The sequence below is a fragment of the Mesoplodon bidens genome (assembly GCF_964165515.1).
Source record: "Mesoplodon bidens genome assembly, chromosome: 9".
In the NCBI taxonomy this organism is placed as follows: Eukaryota; Metazoa; Chordata; class Mammalia; order Artiodactyla; family Ziphiidae; genus Mesoplodon; species Mesoplodon bidens.
The window spans coordinates 10,049,408-10,061,386 of NC_138166.1; the positions used below are offsets into that span (position 1 = coordinate 10,049,408).

Below are 11,979 nucleotides of genomic sequence, written 5' to 3' on the forward strand. Positions count from 1 at the left end.
ACTGCCTAAGAAATGAAATAAAGCTCGTTAGTATGGTTTTCAAGACACTCCCTGATCTATCCCCACCCACCTTTCTACTCTTCTTTTTCTTCCTTCATACTTTAAACCCACTAAGACCAGACTATTTGGCATTCCCTGGCCTCCATTCCCATCTGCATGCCTTTGCCTAATTCCCTCCATAGGAAATTCCTCTTCTTCAGTTTCTTCCTAATGATACCCGAATCAGTCTTTTGGATCTATCTCAAATTATCACCTTATGAAGCCATACCAGATGTGCCTGAATCAGTGCCTTTCATATCGTGGTTATTACTAATCACATTCTACATGTAGTCATATGTGAGTACGTCACAGCTTTTCTACTAAACTGAAACTCCCTTTAGATAAGAACTACATCTACAGACTCATAGAAAAGAGAACAAACTAGTGGTCACCAGTGGGGAGAGGGAAGGAAGGAGGGGCAACATAAGGGTTGGGGATTAAGAGGTACAAACTACTACATATAAAATAAATAAGCTACAAGGATACATTGTACAGCACAGGGAATATAGCCAATATTTTATAATAGCTATAAATGGAGTATAACCTTTAAAAATTGTGAATCACTATGCTGTACACCTGAAATTTATCTAATGCTGTACATCAACTATACATACCTCAATTAAAAAACTATACCTCGATTAAAACAAGAAATATATCTAAAACATTTTTATATTGCATAAGCACCTTGTACAATGCACTGTACATAAGTCTCAAAAGAAAAATATGGAAATTGATCTAATAAATCAGTTTTCAAATAAGAGATGATACTTACAATATATACAGTCTGATCCTTGAGACTTTCAGCTTTGGTTATTTGTTTAAATAAGCGAACAAAGTCATTAAATGTTTCACAGGTTATTTGAGTAGAACATTCACCCTCTGAAGAACTAAGATGATTCAGCTTGTTTAAAATTTGTTCCAAAAGCAGCCTCAAGGTAAAGCATTCAACACAATTCACAAAGACATGTGGAAGCTGAAAACAAAAACCAAAAAAGTGTGAATAGAAAACACATATCCACAACAATGGCTCTGCTGGATATCCGCCATTTGCCCTTCTAAATCTATACCCCACCATTCTCCAAACTGTTCTGTGCCCCAGGAGGCTGACCACTACAGACTCCATCGCCCAGACTCATTTTCTGGCTCTTGCTGGATTCAGCCAACGGGAAGAACCAGGAGACAGAAGCAAGGTGGTTAAGAGAAAGAAGTTGAATATTCATTCCCTTGACTCCCACCACCATCCCACAGCTTGACAGTGGCTGCATCTTCTACCAAAGGCTACAGCTCGAGTCGGGCAGCCTCTCATCAAAGGCTACACCTCTTGCTGGGGCCTGATTACAGCTCCTTCCTGTGCCATTCAGGTCTGAGGGAGGTAAAGGCTCTCAGCACATCACCATCCCTTATTGGTTCCCTTAATGTTTCTTCAACCTTTGTAAAATATAACATAACTATATAAATATAAACTATAAAAACTATAAAATTATAAAAACTATATAAATATAACATAATATAACATATAACATAATATAACATAACCTCCATTAAACTCACTTTAATTATTTGAGTTTTCATTTGTTTCCTACAGGGACTGAAAGCAAACCTGTATTTCCCGCTAAAGAATTCTTACAAAGAAACCCAAGAACATGTGAATGTTAAAATTCTTAGTGGGAATCTCTTACTTATAATTTTAAAATAATATTTTTAATCATGGACACACCTAAACCAAAAAAACATTTTTAAGAGTTAAAAACCAGAGTAATCCCCCTATGAGGACTTAGAACTAGCTCTTCATTTAGAGAACTATCAAAACGGAGGTAATTCCAGAAGTAACAAGGGAAAAAAGGATTTATAAATATAGTCTGTTCTCAAAATGAAATCACAGGGCTTCCCTGGTGGCGCAGTGGTTGGGGGTCCGCCTGCCAATGCAGGGGAGGCGGGTTCGTGCCCCGGTCCGGGAAGATCCCACATGCCGCGGAGCGGCTGGGCCCGTGAGCCATGACCGCTGGGTCTGCGCGTCCGGAGCCTGTGCTCCGCAGCGGGAGAGGCCGCGGCAGTGAGAGGCCCACATACCGCAAAAAAAAAAAAAATGAAATCACAAACGCAGTACTGATCACTCAGAGGAAGACAGCTTGTGGCACCTGGCACAAATAATGGAACCTATAACTATTTTTAGTGACATTCTATAAATCTCACCCAATAAAGAGGCTTTTCTTTCTCAGAGTAGCAGTGTAACTAAGGCTACATTATAGTTACTTAGGCACAATTTCACCAGCGTCTTCTGACCTCCTTTACCCCCACTCCTTTATGAACTAGAGTCCACAATAGCTCTGTTAAGACTGTCTTGTTTACTGCTACCTGTGTGCTATCCACGACCTTTAATGGCAGCATATTCTAAATGTCTCTGTGTACCTATAGCAAAAGTGGTGATAATCACCATTACAACGTTTAAGTAGCAGCAAAAATCAAGATACATTAAAAAATGAAATACAGCCCTTAAATATGAAGCTTCCATATTCAGTTTTCATGCTTTTATTCAATATAGATATTTTTGGACACTTCATGCAGGAAGTTCCAAATGCAAATGCCTGAGCCAGGACCTTGTACACAGGTTCTGAAGCCTGGTATGAACCTCAGGCATCTGTATTTTAAAACGCACAGGCAATCTTCAGGATCAAAGGCTAAAATCCCTAAGTTGATATATGCTAAGAACTGTGCTGGGAATAATCTCAAGCAACAGTTTCAAGCCAGGGAAACACAAACATTGATCACAGCTGAAAGGGATAAATATTACGACAGAATTAAGCACAGAGTGCTGAGGCTGCACAACAGAGGGGCATCTAACACAGCCTAGAGGGTCAAAAAAGGCTACCCCAAGTGTAAACACAAGAAAACATAGCAAAACAAATAAGCATTTGCCAAATAATAGGGTAGAAGAGTTGGAGTGAATGAGTACAAGAAAGCCATTCCAAGCAGGATGTGCCAAGGGTTGAAAGTAAGAGACAGCAAGAACTGTAAGTAGTTCAGTATGCCACACAAAACACGCATACTCTGAGCTAGAGTTAGGACCGGGGGTAGCAAACTACAGCCTTTGGGTTAGCAATCTGTTTTGATATATACAGCCATGCCCATTTAGATAGATACTGTCCATGGCTGCTTCCACACTAAGGAGGAGTTGAGTGGTTGTAATATAAAGTACCTGGCCCGCAAGCCTAAAATATTTACTATCTGGCCCATAAGAGAAAGTTTGCCCATCCCTGGCTTAGGATATGAAAGAGGGTGTGGCAATAATCACGAACAATAGCAGCTAAACTTCATTGAGTGCTTACTATATCCTAAGTGTTGTGGTAAGCACTTTTCATGTATTAACTCACTGAATTCTCACAGCAATGCCAAATGTTGTCCCTGTTAGCCCTACTTTTCAGATACGAAAGCACTAAGGGGTGAACCCAGAAGAAGAACATGAGCCTCCCAGACTCTATCTCAAATTCTTAGGCATTCCGTTAAGAAAGATAAACTGATCTCAGCTCACGAAGGGTCTTCTATATCAGGCAAAACACCCGAACGTTTTCCTAAAGATCTTATTTAAGATTTTCATGGACTAGCTGCAGGGTAGAGAACAGACCGCACTTAGGAAACTGTTGTGGAAATACATGGAAGAAATAATGGTAAATGAAACTCAGGTAGCAGCAATGGCTACGATTCAAGCTACATGGAGTCAAGACGTTAATGATACAGAATCAACAGGATGTGTTTACTGTTCAATTTACTGAGAGAGTAAGGATAAAGAAAGAGTAAGGATCAAGTTTAGACAACTGTGCGAATGGTGAAATTCACTGTTAGAGGCAATATGGGAAGAAGGGCGGGGTCAAGGTGACATATTTAGTTTTGTACTTGTGGAGATTCAGACTTATCACTATCCATATTTCAAATATGTACAATAATGGAGAAGAAACAGATTTTAGTTGTTTTTTTGTTTTTTTTTTTTTTAGCTAATTGGGCCTCTCACTGTTGTGGCCTCTCCCGTTGCGGAGCATGGGCTCTGGACGCGCAGGCTCAGCGGCCATGGCTCACGGGCCCAGCCACTCCACGGCATGTGGGATCTTCCCTTACCGGGGTACGAACCCGTGTCCCCTGCATCGGCAGGCGGACTCTCAACCACTGCGCCACCAGGGAAGCCCGTGATTTTAGTATTTTTAAAGAATGTATTATTATGTGTGTTTTCCCCCAAATATTATCGTCCAATGAAAGTTAGAGAGAGTAATTGGGCTCAACTTAAAAAGTATATTCTAACATCAAGGCTCAAGTTATTTAACAATGCCTTCCGAAGCTTATAGTCTTTGAAGGTCTTCAACAAAAAGCTGGTCAGAAATGTTTTATGTAGAAGATATTCCTTCAGAGAAAGGTAAACTAAACATCTCCCAGATCCCTTCTATTTCTAGGAGTCTATGAATAAAAATCAATTAACACTGAGTTTGGGATATTCTTACCTCTAAAGTTTTCAACAAAGTTTGTGTTACATAGGTCTTTCCACTGGCAGTATGTCCATAAATAAAAATGGATGGAAAGCTGAAATGATGTCTCTAGCAGAGAAAAGACAAATATCAGTCTGCACATACAAAACAGAAAATAAACATTCATCAATTTGTGACAAACTTTTCCATGATAAAGTGAATTATTCAATCCAAATGATTTCAACAGTGAGCATTTAGTGGATTCATCATTACACCTCAAACCTACTTGAATTCAACTCTACTCTTTCTCAAAATTTCTGGAAAATCACATTTGGCCTATTTATTATATATGATATATTACTATACATATATATGTTCAACCCTTTTTATTATTATACAGGTTTATATATATAAATGTTGGTATTTTCAAATTTATGAGAGATTTAACAGATTTTTCAAGAATGATTTTGACCATACTTCATTTTTTTCTTAACCCTTTTTTATGGAATCTAAGCCCACAGGCTGCAACTTCAGTCTACATTCTAAAGCTTTTAAACTAAGCATATGTAATCACAGGACTAGAAAGAATTTCAGGAGTCCTCTGTTCTAAGGAAAACTTACAGGATACTTCTGAATTATGCGCACTACATCTCCCTTGGCCTAAATGTGTACATTTCATCATTGTTTTCAATGATCAAATCTACACAGCATATATTTCAAAATACATATTCCCAAGATTCTCCTGAAGTACATTATGAGTCAGCAGCCTAGAGAAAAGTAAAAATTGTCAAACACCCCTATACTGGTCTGGTCAATACTACAAATATGTTTCATTCATTCAATGAACAGTTATTAGACAGCTACTAAATGCTGAAAACCATGATGCACTAAAGAGTACAAAAATCAGTTAGAGATAAAACCTGCTTTGGAGGAATTCACATACACTTAAAAAATAATTATAAGAAAATTGGATGATGCAATTTCCGTGAAAGAATAGAGTCTCTATGATCATCATCTACCACTACAATAATACAGTTGACGCTTGAACAACACAGGTTTTGAACTGCTTGGGTTCATCTATACATGGATTTTTTTCAACAAACATGTTCGAAACAATTTTGGAGATTTGCAACTATTTGAAAAACCTCACAGACGAACCGCGGTGCCTAAACACAGGAAAAATTAAGTATGCCATGAAGCGTAAAATATATGTAGATAATAGTATATCCTTACAAAGGCATAAGGTGAATGATATTTAATATAAAATTAATAATGTGTTAGTTTTCTGTTTTATAACTTTGCTTCCAAAGGATTACATTACCATACATACCATATGGTATGTCTGTGCCTCCCAGCCTCTCCCCTCTTTCTCTCCCTCTCCCTTCCTCCCTTCTTCCTACCCCTCCGTCCTTCCTATAATTGGAGACACTGTGTATTAGCCTATCATCAGAGGTAAGCGGTTTTTCAAAAACTGTAACCATGTGTTTACAATAATGTATTATGAATATGACTGGAATACTGTACGCCATGAAACTTTATAAGGGTTCATTCATTAGTATATAGGTAGGCTACCATGAAGGAATTCTATCCGTAACAGAAGGCTACCATAAAGCAATCATATCGCTGCTTCTTTGTTATCAATGTATGAATCATTATACCTGTAAATAGATATGAATTTTTTTCACATTATCTTTTCATTTTTAATGTCTAGTTAGTAATATGTATAACATGCCCAGTGTTTTGTATTATTAAGACAACACTGATGTAGATATTGACAGACGATTCATCTTATAAACAATGTAAACTAACAGTATTGATAAATACAGTATAGTACTATAAATTATTTCTCTTCCTTATGATTTTCTTAATAACATTTCCTTTCCTCTAGCTTATTTTATTGTAAGAATACAGAATATAATACATATAACATATAAAATATGTGTTAATTGACTGTTTATCAGTAAGGCTATTAGCAGTTAAGTTTGGGGTGAGTCGAAAGTTACACACTGATTTTCAACTCCACGGGGGGTCAGCACCCCCAATTCCCACATTGTTCAAAGGCCAACTGTAGTCACAAACATTTATTACATTCTAGCCACCAAGTTACAAATTTCTTTTTAGCAAGACAAATCAGGAACTCAGATTTATACACAAAAATACTTTCTAATGGCAAATGCCTATGGCAAGAGCAGCCCAACAGATTAAAAATGGATGTTTCATACAGGGATTCTTTTCTTAAGTTTATACATAACACTCTTGTAAATTAACTAGCTCAAAAATTCTGTAACAAGAATTAAACGCACGTTTGCTGAGCATCTCTGCTAATACAATACTATATTTCACCTTGAAAGAGAAGCACATGATATCCTCAGGACATTTTTCCAAGCTACACTAAAACTCTCCTTTCCTGGAATCCCGCCACACTTATCTGCATCCATTATTTGGTGCTTAATAATATTCCACCTTACACCATCTTTTCTACTGTTAACTAGAAGTGTATTGAACTCTTGCACTGTTATTTAACCTTTCATCTTCATAAACCTAACATAAACAGTAATAAGCCAGGACCTGGCACAGTGCCTGGAACAGAGAAGGTGCTTACTAAATATTTATTTGCTGAATACATAAATGAATCTGCTAAGAAATATGAACCAGTTTTTTATAGACCTTTGCATCTCCTACATGCACAGCACCTTACAGAAAAGTGCTATTAAAATTGTTAAATATGATTTCTTCCTGTGATTTACACCAAATCGATACCACTCAGCTCTATTTGCCAACATTCATTTTCAGGAGGACCACTTCTGTTTGTAGTGATCTGGGTTTGTCTACTCCAGGGAAGGAATGCGTAAGGTACAACTAAGAAAATGTTTCAGTGATAATATAGATAACTACAATTAAAAGCATTATAACTGGGCTTCCCTGGTGGTGCCGTGGTTTAGAATCCGCCTGCCAATGCAGGGGACATGGGTTCAAGCCCTGGTCCAGGAAGATCCCACATGCTGCGGAGCAACTAAGTGGCCCGTGCGCCACAACTACTGAGCCTGAGCTCTAGAGCTCTCGTGCCACAGCTACTAAAGGCCGCGCACCTAGAGCCCCTGCTCTGCAACAAAAGAAGCCACCGCAATGAGAAGCCCCGCACTGCAACGAAGAGTAGCCCCCGCTCGCCGCAACTAGAGAAAGCCCGCGCACAGCAACGAAGACCCAACGCAGCCAAAAATAAATAAATAAAGTTTAAAAAGACCCAATGCCTTAAAAAAAAAAATCTGATATTAAAAAAAAAAGCGTTATAACTAGAATACTGACTGAGGGTGTAGTCCCTGACCTCTTAGTTCCCTTACTAATGTGCTCCTTTAGAAGGAGGGTGGTACTTTTCCACTAATACTTCACAGGCCACCCCAGACTGCCACCCAGGTAGTTGGATGAAAGCAGTACTTACGAAAGCAAACCAGAGGTGTGAGGGAAGAACGTGAGTGTGACCCTAAACTCTCACTTACTCTCCTTACAGATGAGATCCAAGTGTGATCAATTCCAAGTCTAATTAATGAGTCTGAAGCAAAAGGCTCACTAAAGGCCACCAGAATATAATCAAAAACAGATTAAGTATGGAATTGATGAATGCTTCCTCCTATGGAAAGGACTCCGTAGCAATGTTCATCCAGAGGAAACACTTAACCTCTTCTCTTAGGCATCACCTGAACTGCTAGTCAAGAAGCCTAGACTAGACCTCTTCTGTGCTTTAACAACGCGGAAAAGCCGCTGACGTTTTAAACCTGAAGCACCGCGTTGGCCCTCACAGGTCTTGACAACTACCCATCCACACAGGACTTACACTAACTACCTCACTGAAACGTGGGGACTCACTTTTGAATAAGTAACACTGGGCAAACACATCTGTTGTATAAAATCCTGTTCAGCTGGGGTAAGAAGCAACTTCGAGTAGCTACTCTGGACTAACACCCTCTCAAAACCGTGGCGTGCGTAAAAGATTACGTCCTGGGCCAAGGAGCCCTAGTGCAGGCCGGTCCTTCCCGTGCAGTTTAAGAGACCGCTCACAAGTTACTCTCGGTGAGGAGTGGGAGAGACCTATAACACCCCCTACCGCAACGCAAAAGACGGCCTACGGCCCCTCAATCCGAACGAAAATTTAAAAATTGGAACATGTCGCAAGACCACGGAATTGTTTGCCTCCGGGATTTGGAAGAGAAAAGATAGCTGGACCACAATACCTCTCCAAACAGGGACTGCAAGGTGGACACTTGGGACTCGCGACAAAGCACCATGTTTTCCAGGTGAGGCATGCTGGCGGGTACCAGAGGACAACAGCCGCGTTCGCAACCGCAGCCTCACCCACGCTCGGGTCTCCGCGCTCCCGCCGGAAACCGGACTCTCGGGCTTGTGGGAGGAGCCGGCGTGCCCGTGCGTCCGCGTGACGTCAGCGCGCAAGAGGAGCGTCGGACCCGCCCTAGTCTTCCACAGCCTGAAGCGGTAGGGCTCTGAGCGCCGTAGAGGGGTTTGTGGAGCCGGCTTTGTGGGGTTGGGCGTCTCGGGCTGCGGCCTTTGCCACCCAAAGGTTGAGAGGGGGGTGCAGGGATGGGCGAACAGAGAAATCACTTGAAGGAGCTAAGGGGGCCCTGTGGGCTCCACTAAGTCGAGAACCTGTGGCTTCGGTTTTCCCGCCTAAAGGCCCCAAATTTAGAAATCGTAAGTGCTGGGGAGCTTTATCGTGTAGCCCCACCCAGGAGGGGGAGGCGGTCGTGGAGCCGAGGCCCGCCTCCTTACAGGGACCTGAGGAAAGCGGGCTCAGATAACCAATATTCTCAAAAGCTGCGGGGTTTTTTTTCCTGAGGAGGGTGTGGAAAATTGGCGTCCGGTGCAAAAAAAAGACTGATGGAGTCGAACAAACAACTTGGAATTACTAGTCTTACTCCAAGCCTGAAAACAGATCTGGAAATGCCTCTCCCTCCTAATGGGAGGAAGTTATAGTGTCAGTTGCTGAGGGCAACAAGAGTGAAAAATAATGCTACCTTTAGCATAAGGCTTTCCGTTTATTTGTTCGTGGAACACCTGCTAGAAACCAGACGCTAGAAGATTCTGGAAATAAACAGATATAGGAGTAGACAGAAATGTATGGTGAAAAGAGGGTTTGGGATCCTGAAGCTGCTGGCTTGGGGCCATTGACTCAACAGAGAGACCTTGGAAGCATCGTTGAACCATTCATTTTGAACTTTAACTTCTTTATCTATAAAAGAGAGATGATAATAGCTGGGTTATTGCTAGGGAAAAAAGATTATATACTTAGTGCCTGATGTACATAGATTTAAGTCATGGGTATCAGAATCAGAATCTTGTATTTGTGATAGCCAAAAGGATCTTTTGGTAATCGTGGTCTCCTACAACTTATCCGCTAGTCAAAATCATATATTGAAAGCAATTCAAGTGCAATTTCCTAAGTACTTTAAGAAAGAATTATAAAGGGTACAATGGCACCATCCATCAAATCTTTTAGTGTTTCTTCCTAAGGGAAGCTATCCCTTGACCACCCTCTCAAGACGGGGTTATACATTCCCATAACATTGTATCTTTATAGCATTCAACAAAATTATAAGTAAATTATCTAAATGTTAGTCTCTGTCTCTAGCTGCTTTGTGAGGGCGGGAAACCTTGTCTTCTTCACAGCTCCATTTTCAGTGTATACTATACTGGCTGGTACATACCTAATTAGCAGTAAGTAATTGTTGACCTGCGAGGAAGTGCCTTACTGCCTGGACAGGTGTAGGGAAGTTTCTCAGAGGAGGGAACTGGGGTGCTGAGACTTAGGAATAAGGGTTCACCTGTGAGACCAACAAAGCAATTCTAAGCAAAAGAACAAAAAGACAAGCTAAAGACATAAAAGGGACAAGTAGGCAATCATACAGGGACTAGCAAGTAATTTTTAAGAATAAACCTAGAGTGGCAGGAGGTCAGGCTGGGGCAAGTGTATGTTATGCTAAGAGGATTGGACTTTATATAGGCCACAGGGAGCCAATGAAGAATTTTAGGCAAAGAAGCAAATGACAAGACTTGACTTTTAGGAAGTTCCTTTTGGCTACAGCATGGAAAATAGAATCAATTTGACTTGTTAAAAAAACTATTGCAGAGTTCTAAACAATAAATGATAATGTCCTAAACCAAAGCAATGGGAAACAAGGTGACAGGGAATGGCAATTAAGGTTTATTAAACATAATGTGGCAGGCACTGTGATAGATACATTATCCCATTTAAACTTTGCAGTATAATAGATTTGCAAATGGAAAATCTAGCTGAAATTTATCTTACAAGTAGTGTATACTCGAACCTAGGTTTGCTTCACTCCAAAGTCCTAAATCTTTCTATTACATCATACTGGGAAGAAGCTGAATCTGAGAGAGATTTAGAAGTACATTTAATAGAAATCAGTGGCTGCTTAAATGAGATGGAGGGGGAAGTCTTTGAGAGTAACGTTTAGGTTTCTGATTTAGCTGATTTTCGGCTTTGCCAGTAATAAAATCAAAAATAAAGTAGGAGCAGGCTTATAGATTTGGTGATATCTATACGGGATTTTGTTTTATCTTTAGGACCGAAGTGAGTTTCTCACATTAAATTTGAAGTGTCTACAGGATAACCAGATAGGTCCAGTGGAAATAGAATCTGAAGCTCCCAAAGAGAGTGGCCTAGAGAAGGAGATACAGAAGTTACCACCACATAGGTAGTTGAGCCAGTCCTTTGGATAAGATTACACACAGAGAATACATGTTTGTTACACGTTAAACCTGCAAATAATCCTTTAAAAAAAATTTAATAGTAGTAGATGAAAGTTGGTGCTCAAGTACCGTAAATTATTTTTTCCACAGAAAGAGTGTGTCTTCAAAAAATATCTCAATAGTAAAAAGCTCACTGAAATCCTTTACAGCATATTTAATAGCTGTAGTTTGGGGCCAGTTGTATTAGAACTCAAGTTTTAGTTGATGGAAAAAATCAGGAGAACCTACAATCACAAGTAGATTGTTTCACTAGGTTTTCCACTTATCAGAATTAGTTTTGTAAACTAAAATTTTGGGTAATATATAAAGCGCTAGTTTAAGGAGTATGAGAAAATAATGTGGGAACGGTTTCCTATAGAAAAAAAGTGAACACATCACAAGCCATGCATCACCAATAGTTATGCACAAGGGATGTTTTAAAGAGTCCTGAAAATTGCCAAGTCTATCAATATGTAAACATAAGGAGCAAAAAGTAGTTTTTATGTGTTAAAAGGGTCTTTAACCATAATTTTAATCTTTTAAAGTTAAAACATTAAGCAAATAACATGAAACAACAGGAAATTTTATTTTTTATAACAAAGCTCAAATAACTTGTTTATAAGTGTTTATGAGCCCAAAAAAGGAACCTAATGAAGCTAACTTTACTACCTTTATTTTTAAATTTTTTAACAATACCTCTGTGCTCTTTTAATCTTTGGTTACTTAT

The 11,979-nt window shown here is 39.6% G+C and overlaps 1 protein-coding gene across 1 annotated transcript in view; it reads right to left on the reverse strand.

Annotated features, from left to right (window-relative positions):
* Nucleotides 1-8,870, reverse strand: part of ORC5 (origin recognition complex subunit 5) — a 74,569-nt gene extending 65,699 nt beyond the window's left edge. The window contains exons 1-3 of the mRNA XM_081244896.1: nt 8,720-8,870; nt 4,527-4,619; nt 812-1,012 (exon numbers count right to left, since the gene is read on the reverse strand). Of these exons, the coding sequence (XP_081101022.1) occupies nt 812-1,012; nt 4,527-4,619; nt 8,720-8,791 (366 nt within the window). The 5' untranslated portion in view covers nt 8,792-8,870. The remainder of the gene's footprint in view (nt 1-811; nt 1,013-4,526; nt 4,620-8,719) is intronic.
* Between the last annotated feature and the right edge of the window lie 3,109 nt (nt 8,871-11,979).